This window comes from Fukomys damarensis, unplaced genomic scaffold (genome assembly GCF_012274545.1).
Source record: "Fukomys damarensis isolate Sample0158 unplaced genomic scaffold, DMR_v1.0_HiC HiC_scaffold_2, whole genome shotgun sequence".
NCBI lineage: Eukaryota > Metazoa > Chordata > Mammalia > Rodentia > Bathyergidae > Fukomys > Fukomys damarensis.
Window position 1 is genome coordinate 13,042,019 of NW_022900914.1, and position 13,540 is coordinate 13,055,558.

At 36.6% G+C, this 13,540-nt stretch overlaps 1 protein-coding gene across 1 annotated transcript in view; it reads left to right on the forward strand.

The window, feature by feature from the left end:
• Birc6 (baculoviral IAP repeat containing 6) overlaps positions 1 to 13,540 on the forward strand; it is a 189,449-nt gene that overhangs the window by 172,012 nt on the left and 3,897 nt on the right. Inside the window, exons 69-73 of the mRNA XM_033762215.1 lie at positions 31 to 248; positions 2,512 to 2,673; positions 5,517 to 5,594; positions 8,907 to 9,095; positions 12,274 to 12,408. Coding sequence (XP_033618106.1) covers positions 31 to 248; positions 2,512 to 2,673; positions 5,517 to 5,594; positions 8,907 to 9,095; positions 12,274 to 12,408 — 782 coding nt within the window. The remainder of the gene's footprint in view (positions 1 to 30; positions 249 to 2,511; positions 2,674 to 5,516; positions 5,595 to 8,906; positions 9,096 to 12,273; positions 12,409 to 13,540) is intronic.

Here is a 13,540-nt window from a genome sequence, read left to right on the forward strand (position 1 = left end):
TCCACTGATGTCTTTTCTTTCTTCTTTTAGATACATTTGAAATGGTTTCTGAAGATGAAGATGGGAAATTGGGTTTTAAAGTAAATTACCACTACATGTCTCAGGTGAAAAATGCAAATGATGCAAACAGCGCTGCCAGAGCCCGCCGCCTTGCCCAGGAAGCTGTGACCCTTTCAACATCACTGCCTCTGTCATCATCCTCTAGTGTGTTTGTACGCTGTGATGAGGAGCGACTCGACATTATGAAGGTTAAGACAGAACTTTGGCACCTATCTCCCTGACATAGAGGAGATATAAATTTACTGATATCGAACACCAGAAGTAGGATGAATTTTTAAAAACTTAATAAACATTTTGGTGACCACTTTATTCTGTAATGTTCCAGGTATACCATTCAGACTGCTATTCAAAATGAAAATTTTGAGGAAAAAAATAAAAAGAGCCACCTTTCTTATATGTGACCAGTTTTAGAGCATGGTGTCAAAAGATTTCATATTGATCATCAGTAAAAAGTTGCAAAATTTCTTCCCAGTTGTCCCAAGTTAGTCCTTTTATATTTTATAGTCTTCAAAGTTTAGTCTTTTCTGGGAAGTTTTTATATTTATAAATGTGTAAGGTGGCCAGGGATGTAGCTCGGTGGTCCTGTGCTTGCCTGGCAAGGACAAGGTCCTGAGGTTGATTTCTGGTACCGAAAAAAAATTGCCTAAGTTCTATGAATAAAGTAATGGCAATACAATACTATCTATTGATTAATAATATTTAATGATAGCACCATGGTGATCTGATCTTCAATTCCAGGTCCTGAAGATTTGACACCTGAAGAGAAAAACATTTCTTTACATTTATGATTTAATTCACGGGTTAAATATTTTATCTTCCTCAGATAGGTAGCTAAAACTTTTGACTCACTGACTTCTAGGAAGTGTTTTGTTCCTATGTTTTGCCTTTATGGTATTTTTTTTCTGCCGAACTCTCATAGACATTGCCTGTTTGACCACGTTTGATTTCTTCTTATCAACCATAGAACCCTTTATATTATTGGTTAGGGAAGTACTTTATCACTAAATGGAACCCAGAAGTTCATATTTGTGGGCTTTTCTCTATTAAGTAGTATCCTGTACCTGAAAGATCCCAGCAAAGAGTCCCATACCATAAAAATAGATTTGTCATATCTTGAGACTCTAGGGCCACTTGCCTTACACCCAACTCTTACTGTCAGAAGACTTGAATTCTATTTTATATTATTTATTTATTTATTTTATTTATTTATTTTTTTTTGAGACAGGATCTCACTATGTAGTTGAGACTGGCCTGGAACTCACTTTGTAGCCTGCCTGGTCTCGAACTCACAGTGATCCTCCTGCCTCAGCCTCCCGAGTGCTGGGATTACAGGCATGAGCCACCACACCTGGCTTAATATTTTAATTTTTTATTAAGTTTATTGGTACAGTTTAGATATACAAAATGTTCACATTCATCATATGGAATTTGTACCTGTACATGATATATCTTATTTCTTATTTTATAATCAAAAGGCTTTGTTACTTTTCGTTTTATACTATCTGTTGATTGACTCAAATGAAATTTACAAGTAGTTATTACATTCATTGTTAGGTCTTCTGCTGTCTTTTGGACTATTATTAGCTCTAAGAGAAACACCTATTATTCTTTCCAGTTCTTTTTGCCATATGACATGAGAACATATGTCCTATTATTTGTCATTATTTTAAAGAAGTCTTATAAAAAAGGTATTTATTATGTAATTTATCTGAAGATTTAAAATGGATAAATATCTTCATACCTTGAGATACAATAATCTATGTAGAATCTCAAATTGTTGAAAATACTATAGAGAAAGTCATGAAGGAAAACTCAGGACAAAAAAGTAATTTAGTAATTTAAAAGATACTTGATAAGTAAACTTTCTTGGTGCATTAAGGCATGTTTTTTGGTTTGGTTTGATTTGGTTTGGTTTTTTTGATTTTTGAAACAAAATTTTACTATGTAATTCAGGCTGGACTTGAACTCACTATGTAGCCCAGCCTGGCCTCAAACATTTGGCCATCCTCTTGCCTCTGCGTCCCCATCCCTCTGCCTGAGCCTCCTTAGTTTCCCTTTTTTTTTGTACCGGGGCTCGAACTTGGGTCTTAGCACTTGCAAGGCAGGCAGGCAGTGGAACCACTAAGCTAAATCCCCAGCCCCTGCCTCAGCTTTCTTAGTGCTGGCGTTACAGTCAGGCAGTACCCCACCCAGCAAGGCATCTGTTTTACCAACCCATTTCCATCAAAATCAAATCACTTTAATTCTAATCCAAAACCATTTCCTAGTCCTGTGTGTACTTTCCCTCTACTTTGTATAATATTATAAAAATGAAACTTCTGACTTCATTTTTAGCACATTATAGTAGAGCTGTTTATTAGCCATCAGGGGTTGGTTCTTATTTCATGTTGTGTTTTCCTGGTAAGTAGTGGCCTCTAGTGACACGGGCTTCTTTGTTTTTGTGCATACCAGGTTCTGATAACTGGGCCAGCAGATACCCCCTATACAAATGGCTGCTTTGAGTTTGATGTGTATTTTCCTCAAGATTATCCAAGTTCACCACCTCTTGTGAATCTAGAGACAACTGGTGGCCATAGTGTGAGATTCAATCCAAACCTGTACAATGATGGCAAGGTAATGTAATTGCAGTCTTTTGTTTCTAATTCCAGTGTAATGGATCAAAGGATCTGTATTATTTGAAATAAAGATGTTTTCTTACTTATCTTTATATAAGAGGGTTTCTTTATGCTTTTCTTCCTTATGTGCACAAATTAGCTTGAAGAATAAGAGAGAAGGAACCAAAAAGACCAAACCCACTGTGGTGTAAGCATTAGGATATTACAAAGTTACCAATAGACTAACTTATTCATTGCATTCTGTGGCAACTGCTGAGAGCGATCCTCCCTCACAATACTGCATTGCCAGAGCCTGTCTTGGCTTGTTACTTTTAATTTCTGTGTGGAAAGCTAGTCAGCTTCTCAAAAGTGCCTAAATGTTGACAAATGACAAAAGCATGGTACCGTCACCTATTGTTTCTTTGCATATCACAACATTTGTTTGCCATTAGAACCACCTTTATGTTCTTTCAAGTAACAATTGTGAACCTATTTTTTCTTTCTCTTCCTTTCCTTTTCATTTTTAATTTGGTACTGGGGATTGAACTCAGGACCTTGTGCTTGTCAGGCAGGTGCAGTGCCACTGAGCTACATCCCCGGCCCTCATGAACCTAGTTTTAAGTTTATGTACTGTCAGAATGTGGTTCAGTGGTTCTGTGCCTGCCTGACAAGTGCAAGGTCCTGAGTGCAATTCCCAATCCCGAAAAAAGACAGACAAAATAATGTTAAAATGTTTTCATGTTTTGTATTTAAAATACAAAGCAGCTGCTTTGTTATAAACAAAGTTGAGAAAGATGAGAGGTGTTATGAAAATCATCTCACCTGACAAGAAGTCTTTAAAATTAGGTTTAAAGGAACAATCATAACTTTTCAAAGTAATTTTGGACAGTTTGGAATTTCATTGGTAAGTTCCATGCTTAAAATGTAATGTTTAGAAATAACTACAGTGTGATAAGAAATATTTTGGATTTTATAGCAGATATTTTTATGATAGTTAGAATAGCAAGTACTCGAAATGAAAATGTTTTATCAGAGTGACCCCAAGTTTTCCGTCGGTTTTGCCCTCCTCATTTCAAAGGTTCTACCTGCCTGGGATCTGTAGTTGCCATGTTACAATTTCATCCTCATCATTAGGTCGCACTGGTGCAGTGTGGGTGGTATAGTGGTGAGCATACCTGCCTGCCTCGCCAGCATAAGGTCTCAAGTGTGATGACTCAGTACCAAAAAAAAAGTTGGGACTGCTTTCCAGGATTTATTGCAGGCAACCAGAGGCAGAGACCTTGCTTTCTTTGGAAGAGTGGTGCTTAGTTTTTCTAAAACTGCGAAAACAAAATGGCACTATTGACTTCTCTTGAGAGATACTATTAACTGAATAGAGTTTGTGTAAAGTACTAAAATTTGTTTAAATTCATTCCAGAAAGCTTAATAGTAAAAATCAAGGGTAAGGTGCTGGGAGTCCAGTGTCCAGAATTGTATAGTCTTTTGCCATTATAACTATGTATTCCATAAATCACACAATTATAAACTTATTTTGTGGTGCTGGGATTGAACCCAAAACCTTGCACATGGTAAGCAACTGCTGTACCACCAAGGTACACTTTAACCCCTAAATTTTTTTTAATGTTTATGCACTGGTAATACTTAACCTTGGGTACTACATTTGTAGATATGTTGCCAAGGAAATGATCTTAAGATCAGATGGGATAATATACACAGCAATACTTTGAATAATGTATAAGGTTATACATTATATATATATTTTGCATTTGGTTTTTACAAACAGAGTGGAAAGAGTAGTGAAAAGAGCCGGGCATGGTGGCGTACACCTGTAATCCCAGCACTGGGGAGGCTGAGGCAGGAGAATCGCTGTGAGTTTGAGACTAGCCTGGGCTACATAGTGTGTTCCAGGTCAGCCTCAACTACATAGTGAGACCCTATCTCAAAAATCCAAAAGAAAGAAAGAAAGAGAGAGAGAGAGTAGTGAAAAGGATTTCTATGCTTTTTAATACCACTTACTTTCTAAATTCATTTCCCATTATACAAAGCTATAAATGTACGATTAAAAATTCACAATTCTGGTGAGTGGTTTTTTGTTGATAGGTCGTATCCCAGAAGAACATAATGTAATATGCCCCAATTTTGTTTTTATTACAAGACAAGTGTGTAAGTACAGATAAAATGTTGCTAGTTTTTTTCCCCCAAGTGAAGTGTTTATCTGTTTCACAGGTAGTTTTGTAATGTGTTGTCTTAAGTGAACACATATCTAATGTGTCCTAAAGTGTGTTCCAAGAAGCACTGGGAATCCTCAGTGCCTTTTCAGGGGTCTGTAGATTCCTTATTTTTCCAAGTTTATGTGTTTGTATTAGACCAGATTTGATTTGTATACTTCAACCTATGCAAAATGTTGTACAAGTTAAATGTAAAGGCAGCTATAAATTTCAAGCTCTTTTTTGTTTTTAGGTTTTTAAATTTTTGTATTTTTTTTTAAGCAGATCATTTATTGGTACATTTTAGATATGCTTAAGAACATTCAAAATGGAAACTCTTTGAAGCCATAGCCCACTTTCAAAATCCAGGAGATTTAAAAGTTGTAAACTGATACCATTTTTTAACACTAAATTTTCTTTTAGGAAAATAGTTTTTCATTAAAATACATGTTACTTCTATAGACATGTAATGGGGTTCTAATTCATTTTATATTATGAAAAAGTTATAATTCCATACAGTTTTTGTATCACATCTGAAATTGCTAATATAAAACTGAGACACTTTGATGGGAGGGCATTTTGTTTTTGCTTCTAGTTTTGACTTTGTTTCTAAGCACTCCTTTCAGTTCTATTTAGGTTTCTTCCTCTTTTTCAGGTTTGTTTAAGCATCTTAAATACTTGGCATGGGAGACCAGAAGAAAAATGGAATCCTCAAACCTCAAGCTTTTTGCAAGTAAATAAAATTTCCCTTGACAGTTTCCCTTATGTAATAAAAAACTATGTATGTATGAAAAAATTCAGTGATCAAGAGTAAATACAGTAAACAACAAAAAAAAAGAATGTTAGGAAATATAAACTAAGTCATTAATAATATATGAGTAGTTAGCATAGTGAAGTCTTATCTGGAGGTTCTAGTCTCAAGTTGGACCTAAGGTAGAAATCATTAGTTTTAGGACAATCCTCAGGTTGGGCTGGACTGGTAGCTCAGTAATAGATAGCTTACATAGCATGTACGAGGCTCTGTGTTCAATCCCCTCTAACATAAAATAATACATAATTTTGAAGCGCCCTAAGTTCGTAAATATCCTCTGATACAACGCATTCTTTTTCTCTCATTCCTAGTCACACTGTAGGGTTTAAACCCATGTGAATGGAATTTAATATGCTACTGATGTTAACATGTTTCTTCACTTACCTGGTTTTCCTGTAGTCTAGTTAAAGATCTGGTTCCTGAGGCTCAAAAATGCTGTCTTACAGTTAATAAAACTTGGGATTTGTAGTTAGTACTTTGCAGAACATTTGACACACAGTTTTCATAGTCCTTAATTTTTAAATTTCTTTTTGAGGAGGTTGGTGTTTTCTTTGAGACAGGGTGTTGCTATGTGTAGTTAGTTCAAGCAGGTCTTGGATTCACTGTTTAGCTCAGGCCAGCCTCAAACTTGCAGCCATCTTTCTGCCTCAGCCTCCAGAGTTCTGGGAATACAGGCATTGCCACCATACGCAGTGACCTTCATTTTTCAATTTTATAAATCACTTGAGCACATAAAATGAAATAAGTTGCCTAACATCCCATTTTTACTTAGGCTGTGTCTTAACAGTTTAGCTGGCGGTACTGAGGATCAAACGCAGGGTCTTCACTTTAATCTACATTTCTAGCCATTTATTTTTGTTTTTATTTTAAGACAGAGTTTTGCTAAATTCCCCAGACTGGGCTTGAACTTGAAATCTTCTCGGTTTTTTTTTTTTAGACAGTGTCTCACTATGTAGTTGTGACTGACCTGGAACTCAACTGCGTAGCCCAGACTGGTCTCGAACTGACAGCGATCCTCCTGCCTTAGCCTCCCGAATGCTGGGATTACAGGCGTGTACCATGCCTGGCTTGAAATCTTCTTGTTTTATTTAGCCTCCTAATATGCTGCACCACCACACCCAGCCCATAGTATTTTATAGTTAAGTGTTTAAGAAAAATAACTATAAATTATCCCCAGGTAAGCCTAGTAAAATTCACCTAATCCAAAAGATTATTTTTCTACATTTTTATTTTACATTAGGTGACCAAAGATAAAATAAGTGCATTTATTTGCTTCCAAAAAGGTTAAATAAATAAATATGCTGATGTGTCACACGGTAATAAGAGAACCTATTTTATAAACTGTTCTTTGAACTTAATGCAAGGAGATATTTTAATCTCTGCTAATCTTTTTTGTGTTAGTGGATGAAAACTTTGTAATTTCTCAGTTGTAATTATTTTTCTCTTACACATCCAATCTTTATGTTCCTTTTGTGGATTTTACTGTTTTAAACCAAATAGGCTATAAATCTCAAGTAATTTTTAAGCTATTTTCCAAATATACAACTATTTAAGATATAAAACTATATTGTATCCAAGGAGAAGAATTAAATAATTTTTTATACATTTATGAAAACCATATAGTTTTTTCCTTTTGTAGAAAAATGTAGGTTATATAGTAGAAGGTAATTTGAAATGCCAGGGGGCAAAAATAAACTGTACCCTGGAAGGCCATTTCAGAAGTTTCAAAATTGATTCAAGGCATGGTGGTGCTGCATCTAAACTAGCACTTAGGAGACTGAAGCAGAAGGATTACTTCAAATTTGAGGCCAGCATGAGCTATGTCGTTAGATCCTGTCTCACAAAACCAAAAAAAAGAAAAAACTTCAGTTGTCTGTATAATAGTGTATAGCCAAAGGAAAACCACTTTTCTTCAGTGATACACTCAGTTTCAGAAAGATTCAAACATAGGAGCTCTTTGTCTCACAGTTATACTGATTAAATCTTTTTATTTGTAATTGACCCTTGCCTCAGTATTTTACATCTTATTTAACCGTACCTACTTTTAGGTCCGAAATTTCAGGTTCATAGTACCCATATTAAAGTATTCTAAGGAAATATATACCTTCACTCTAAGATATTTATCTGTGACATTGCTAATCATTATGCCTAATAAAAATGTAATTGCTGTTAGTCCTTTTTCTTTGAAGAAATAGGCAGGTGGTGTTTGGTGTTTTTCTGACTTCAAAAAATGTTATATTGGGGCTGTGGATTTAGGTCAGTGGTCCATCACCTGCCCTTGCAAGGTCCCAAGTTCGATCCCTGGTAGTCTCCCCCCCAAAAAAATTATATTACTTACATAGGTTTATTAGCCATGAATATTGTATTAAAATAAGAATCAGCCCTCTCCATGCATTATATGTGGAGAAACAAGCCCTCAGGTAAATAACAGGGGTCAGAGATGGTTTGAACCCTGAGAACATCTTACCAATGTGACTTTTTTTTTTTTCCTTTTGGTACCAGGGATCAAACTCTGGACCTTGTGCTTACAAGGCAGGCAGCAGCACCACTGTGCTAAATCCCTGGCCCTATTTTTTTTTTTTTTTTCAAGCAAAACATTTCACCAATATGACTTCTAACAGTAGGGTTTTTGTGATAGGGTGGTGGTTAATTTTTCTTGGGATTCATGTCTAAAATTGCCTCTTGTAGTTTTCCTTGTTAGTGAATATCTTTAAAAGTGCGTAGCTTGTATTATGGTCTTCAAAGGTAAGGACAGTGTGGGCAGTGTTTATAATTGGTATGGGAGTTGGGTGTAGTGGCAGGTGCCTGTAGTTCCAGCTACTCAGGGGACTGAGGCAGGAAGATTGAGCTCACACATTTGAGACCAGCCAGACCAGTACAGCCAGACCCTGTCTTCAGAAGGGTGGTGGAGGTGAGGGTGTCAGAGGGGGATGGATAGATGTAATATATATATTTTAACTATTTCCAAAATACAGGATTCTCTTACCTATTTTTTTAATCCTCATATTGTTCAAGCATTCAGGAAAGTAGAAAGAGAGATACATAAATATGTATGGCTTTATTTTGCTTTAATAATAAAATATTTCAAAGTCATAGTCATGAAAATTAGTTTTGTGGTGACAGAAATATGTGGAGACCCCATACTAAAAGAGACTCCTTGTGGATAAAGCAAGATAGCAGTTTACTTGAAGTACAAATGTCCCAGTATAATTCTTTATATCCTTTATTTTCCAGGTGTTGGTGTCTGTCCAGTCCCTTATATTGGTAGCTGAACCTTACTTTAATGAACCAGGATATGAACGTTCTAGAGGCACTCCGAGCGGTACCCAGAGTTCTAGAGAGTATGATGGGAACATTCGACAAGCAACAGTTAAATGGGCCATGCTGGAACAAATCCGAAACCCTTCACCTTGCTTTAAAGAAGTATGTTCAGTAAAGTTAAAGCAATACTTTATTAAAAACATTAGAATATATACTTCATTATTATTCTTGCCTTCACATTTAGCGTACCTGATATACAAAGCTTAATTTTTAGAGTCAATCCTAAGAAAACCAGTAATTAGTACAGATGAACTTTAAAACTATGTATATTCTTGCTGGGGATTTAGCTCAGTGGTTCTGCCGCTTGCCTCACAAATTCAGGGTCCTGAGTTCAATCCCCAGTACCGGGGGGCAGGACAGGGTGGAAACCATGTATATTCTAAAAGACAAGAAATCTGATTATATTTTATTCTTTATTTTTTAAATACGTAACATTCAAGGATAAATAAAACTAAGTTCCCTTTAAAAAGTTAAATTTCTTCTGAGTCATAAATTAATTCTTCAGTTATGTTAAGACTCAAATATGGAATTCTTGACAGCTCTGCTAGTAGTAGCAGTCATCTCAAATTTAACAGTTCATAAAACAATCTTATTTTTTAATTGAGTACTATGTTCTTGGTTTACATGTCTTTTTAATGTTTTAATTAGTACATATTTCTTTTGGTTTGGTTTGGTTTGGTTTGGTTTTATGAGACAAGGTCTCATTATTAATTCAGGCTGACCTCAAACTCACAGCAGTCTTCCTGTCTTAACCTCTGTCGGGCTAGTATTACAGGCATGTACTGGCTTCCATGTTTCTAATACACAGTGATTCCTTATAGGAGTTGGGGCATGCACTTAACACATCTTAATTTTCTAACCCCCATCTTCATCTCATAGTTCTTTTTTGCATACAAGAAGGATCTATCTCCCTAGTTCTTACTATCTATCCTTTATTTTGCTCTTCATTTACAGTTTGGGTTTCTCCTATAAAAGAAACTGTGCATGTTTTACTTTACATTAAAGTCTTAAGGTACATCCATTTTCCCACAGATCCCTCAAGTTTATTTTTCTTTATGGCATAGTAGTAATCTATTGTATATAAATTTTCTTTATCCATTTATCTGTTCATGGACAAATGGACCGCTTCCAAGATTTAGCTATTATGAATTCTGCTTAAAAATATGGGTGTGCATGTATCATTGCAATATATTGAGTTTAACTCTTTTGGAAAGATACTTAGAAAAGGAATAGCAGGAACAAGTAGCATTTCTAGTTTTAGTTTTGCATGTATATGTTTGATTCTTTTGTTGCTATTTTTTGAGACAAGGTCTCACTATAGTTCAGGCTGGCCTAGAACTCAGAGGAGATCCTCCTGCCTCAGCCTCTCAAACACTGAAATTATTGGCATGCACCACCGCACCCAATATTCTAGTTTGTTTGTTTGTTTATTTATTTATTGGTGTGGGGGTTGAACTCTGGACCTTGCAGTTGCAAAGCTTTGCAGGCGGTGGCACCAGTGAGCTAAATCCTTGGCCCTCTAGTTTTATTTTTTTGAGGAATCTTCATACTGATTTTTTAGTGGTTATACTACTTTACATGCCCACCAGCAGTGCAGAAGTGTTTCTTTTTCCTGCAGCCTTGCCAGCATTTGTTATTTTATTTCTTGATAATAGCCATTCTTTCTGGAGTAAGATGAAATATTAGTATGGTTTTAAGTTTTGCATTCCTTAATGGCCAAAGATGATGAGCTTTTTTTTTCCCTATATGTCATGGCCATTTGTGCTTTTTCTGAGGCGTGTTTATTCATTTCAGTGGTCCATTTTTTTGATTGGGTCTTTTATTTGGTGGAGAGGAGTCTTAATTTTTTTGAGTTTTTAATATATTTTTTATATTAATCCTCTTCCAGGGGTATAGCCAACAAACTTTTTTTCTCGTTCTGTAGGTTGTATCCTCATTCTGTGTATTGATAGAAGTGAATCTTGATTTTCTTTTCTCTATGTAAAGTTAAAAAAATAAGCAAAAGTCAGGACAGGGGTTGGAGATGTAGCTTAGTAGTAGATTGCTTGGCAGGCATATCCAAATCCCCTGGTTCCACCCCCAGCATGAAAGGTTAGGGTCACCATGCTGTATGCCTTTGCTTAAAGGTAAACAGTGAGAGAAAACTAGGCACTTCAGGCATGTGTGACAGTGCTCTGCTTATTCGCAGCAGAGTTTATATTTGTGTAGGCATGGCTACTTTGTACACATGATTTCTGTATTTTTCTGTGTCTGTTAAAATTCTATTTAAAAATGTATTTGAAATACTCAAGTGTAATCTGTTTGTTTATGCATAATTTTTTTTCTTAGTGTTAAGGTCTGGCCATGCAGTTCAAGCTAACCTTGAACTCGCAGGGATCCTCCTGCCTAACCCTCCCGGGATGCTGGGGTTACAGGCGTACTCTGGTGGTACATGCAAAACTGTCCCATCAGGTGGCATGGAACAGCCCATAAGGCCATATGGACCAGTCATGCATGTACCACCAGGGGTGAAGCTGCCCAGCAGTGAGACATGTGAATTACAGTCACATTGTGAAGGTGTTAAAGATTATACACAGGAATCCAGAGTGGCAGAGGAATTTTACAAACACTAAAGAAGTCTAATTTGGAGCAATATTTCTTCCCATTCATTAGAATTTTCTTTGCATTAAAAAGGGGCATTTCTTTTCCATGAATACTTAACTGATCTGTCTAATCAAATGTGAGTCACTTCTCTGTGAAAATATCTCTTTTTCTTCTGTGTTCATCTCCCATCTGGTTCTGTGATTACTCTCATAATTCCTCATGTCAAGCTGTGTCTTAACTCATTTTTCAGTCCCCTACACATCGAATCCAATGACTGTTAAATGTAATAGAATCAAATTGGCATTTTACACTCATTCTCAGGTCTTCCGTCTAATGCTTTTTCTTTTTGGGTATTATCCTCCCTCTTTGTAGGGCAGAGAAGCTCATTAGACAGTATAAGAGCTCAACCAATATAGAGAATTCTACTTATAAGCTGATGTCTATTTTCTATTTCAGATTTGTCAGAAATAAACTTTTACTAGTTAATATGTTAAGTTCAAAGATAGGATTTTTTAAAAATCGCAAATGTAAGCTACAAGGGAATTTAATTTATAAAATAAAACCATGCCCATAAAGCAACCAGAAGATAAAATTTAAAAAGTACTGTGCTGTGTTTAGGGCTCTCTTTTGATTTCTGCACGAATGTCTATCTATGACATAAATATCTTTACTCATTTAGGCATTCTTTTTTTTCAAGGTTATACACAAACATTTTTACTTGAAAAGAGTTGAGATCATGGCGCAGTGTGAGGAGTGGATTGCAGATATCCAGCAGTACAGCAGTGATAAGCGCGTGGGCAGGACCATGTCTCATCATGCTGCAGCTCTCAAGGTGAGTAAGCCAGCGGTAGCAGTCACCTTTCCCGTGCTGGGACAAAACACCTGACTGGCACAACTCAGAGGAGAAAAGGTTTGCTTTGTCTCACGGTTTTCATGGTTTCTGAGGTGTCAGTCCATGGTCACCTGGCTCCAGGCAAAAGGGTGCACCAGAGAAAAACTTCTCTCTTCGTGGTGTCTGGAAGCAGTGGAGTCAGGAAAAAAACAGACGGGCTGGAGGCAGGTTGTACTTTGCAGAGGCTCGTCCCCACTACCGTGCTTCCTCCATCTGGGCCTCACCCTGAATAGCCCATTGCACTGTGAATTTGTTAATGGATTCATTCACTGATGGATTTGGTGCCGCCATGACTCAGTCACCTTGGCAAAGCTCACCTCTGATTACATGGTGCTTCAGGGAGGCATTTTACCTCCAAAGCATAACCCTTGCCTAGCATGGGTTCTGTGGTGGCTCTGAAAGAAATTTACAGCTCCATGCCTGCCCACCGTGGTAAAGGAAGGGAGGAAATTAAGCAACATTTATTTAGGTTCAGAACACTAAATTGCTACCCAAAAGTCTATAGAAAAGATACACTCTTTTGTCAATAGATTGATAGCTCCTGAAATTTGAAATGGTACAGAGACTGAGCCAGCAGAGTCTTGTAGGGAGCTATTTAAAGGTCAGGACATGAATCCGCAGTATCCAAAATAAAAAATAAATAAAGGGCAGGACAGGGCTGGGGATTTAGTTGAGTGGTGCCACCACTTGCGTCACAAGCACAGGGTCCTGAGCTCCATCCCCAGTACCAAAAAACAAACAAAAAAACGCACACTAGATGTCAGGACAACACATACTTTAGAGGAGGCAACTTTTTTTTCTTTTCTTTTGTTGTTTTAACTTTATTTTTTTTTTTTCTATTTAATTTTTTTAAAAATTGTACTGGGGATCAAACTCAGAACCTTGTAATTTTGGCACATGCCTTTGTCTTCTTCAGACCTCCGTGCAGGTCTTGTTTGCTTGGTGAGACCTTTGCTACCCATCCTATTTAAAATTACAACCTGTCCCTCCCCCAGTACTATAGACTTCTCAGTATCTAATAATCATCTGCATATTATGTACAAGGCTGATCTAAGCATACCATGTGTGTTTA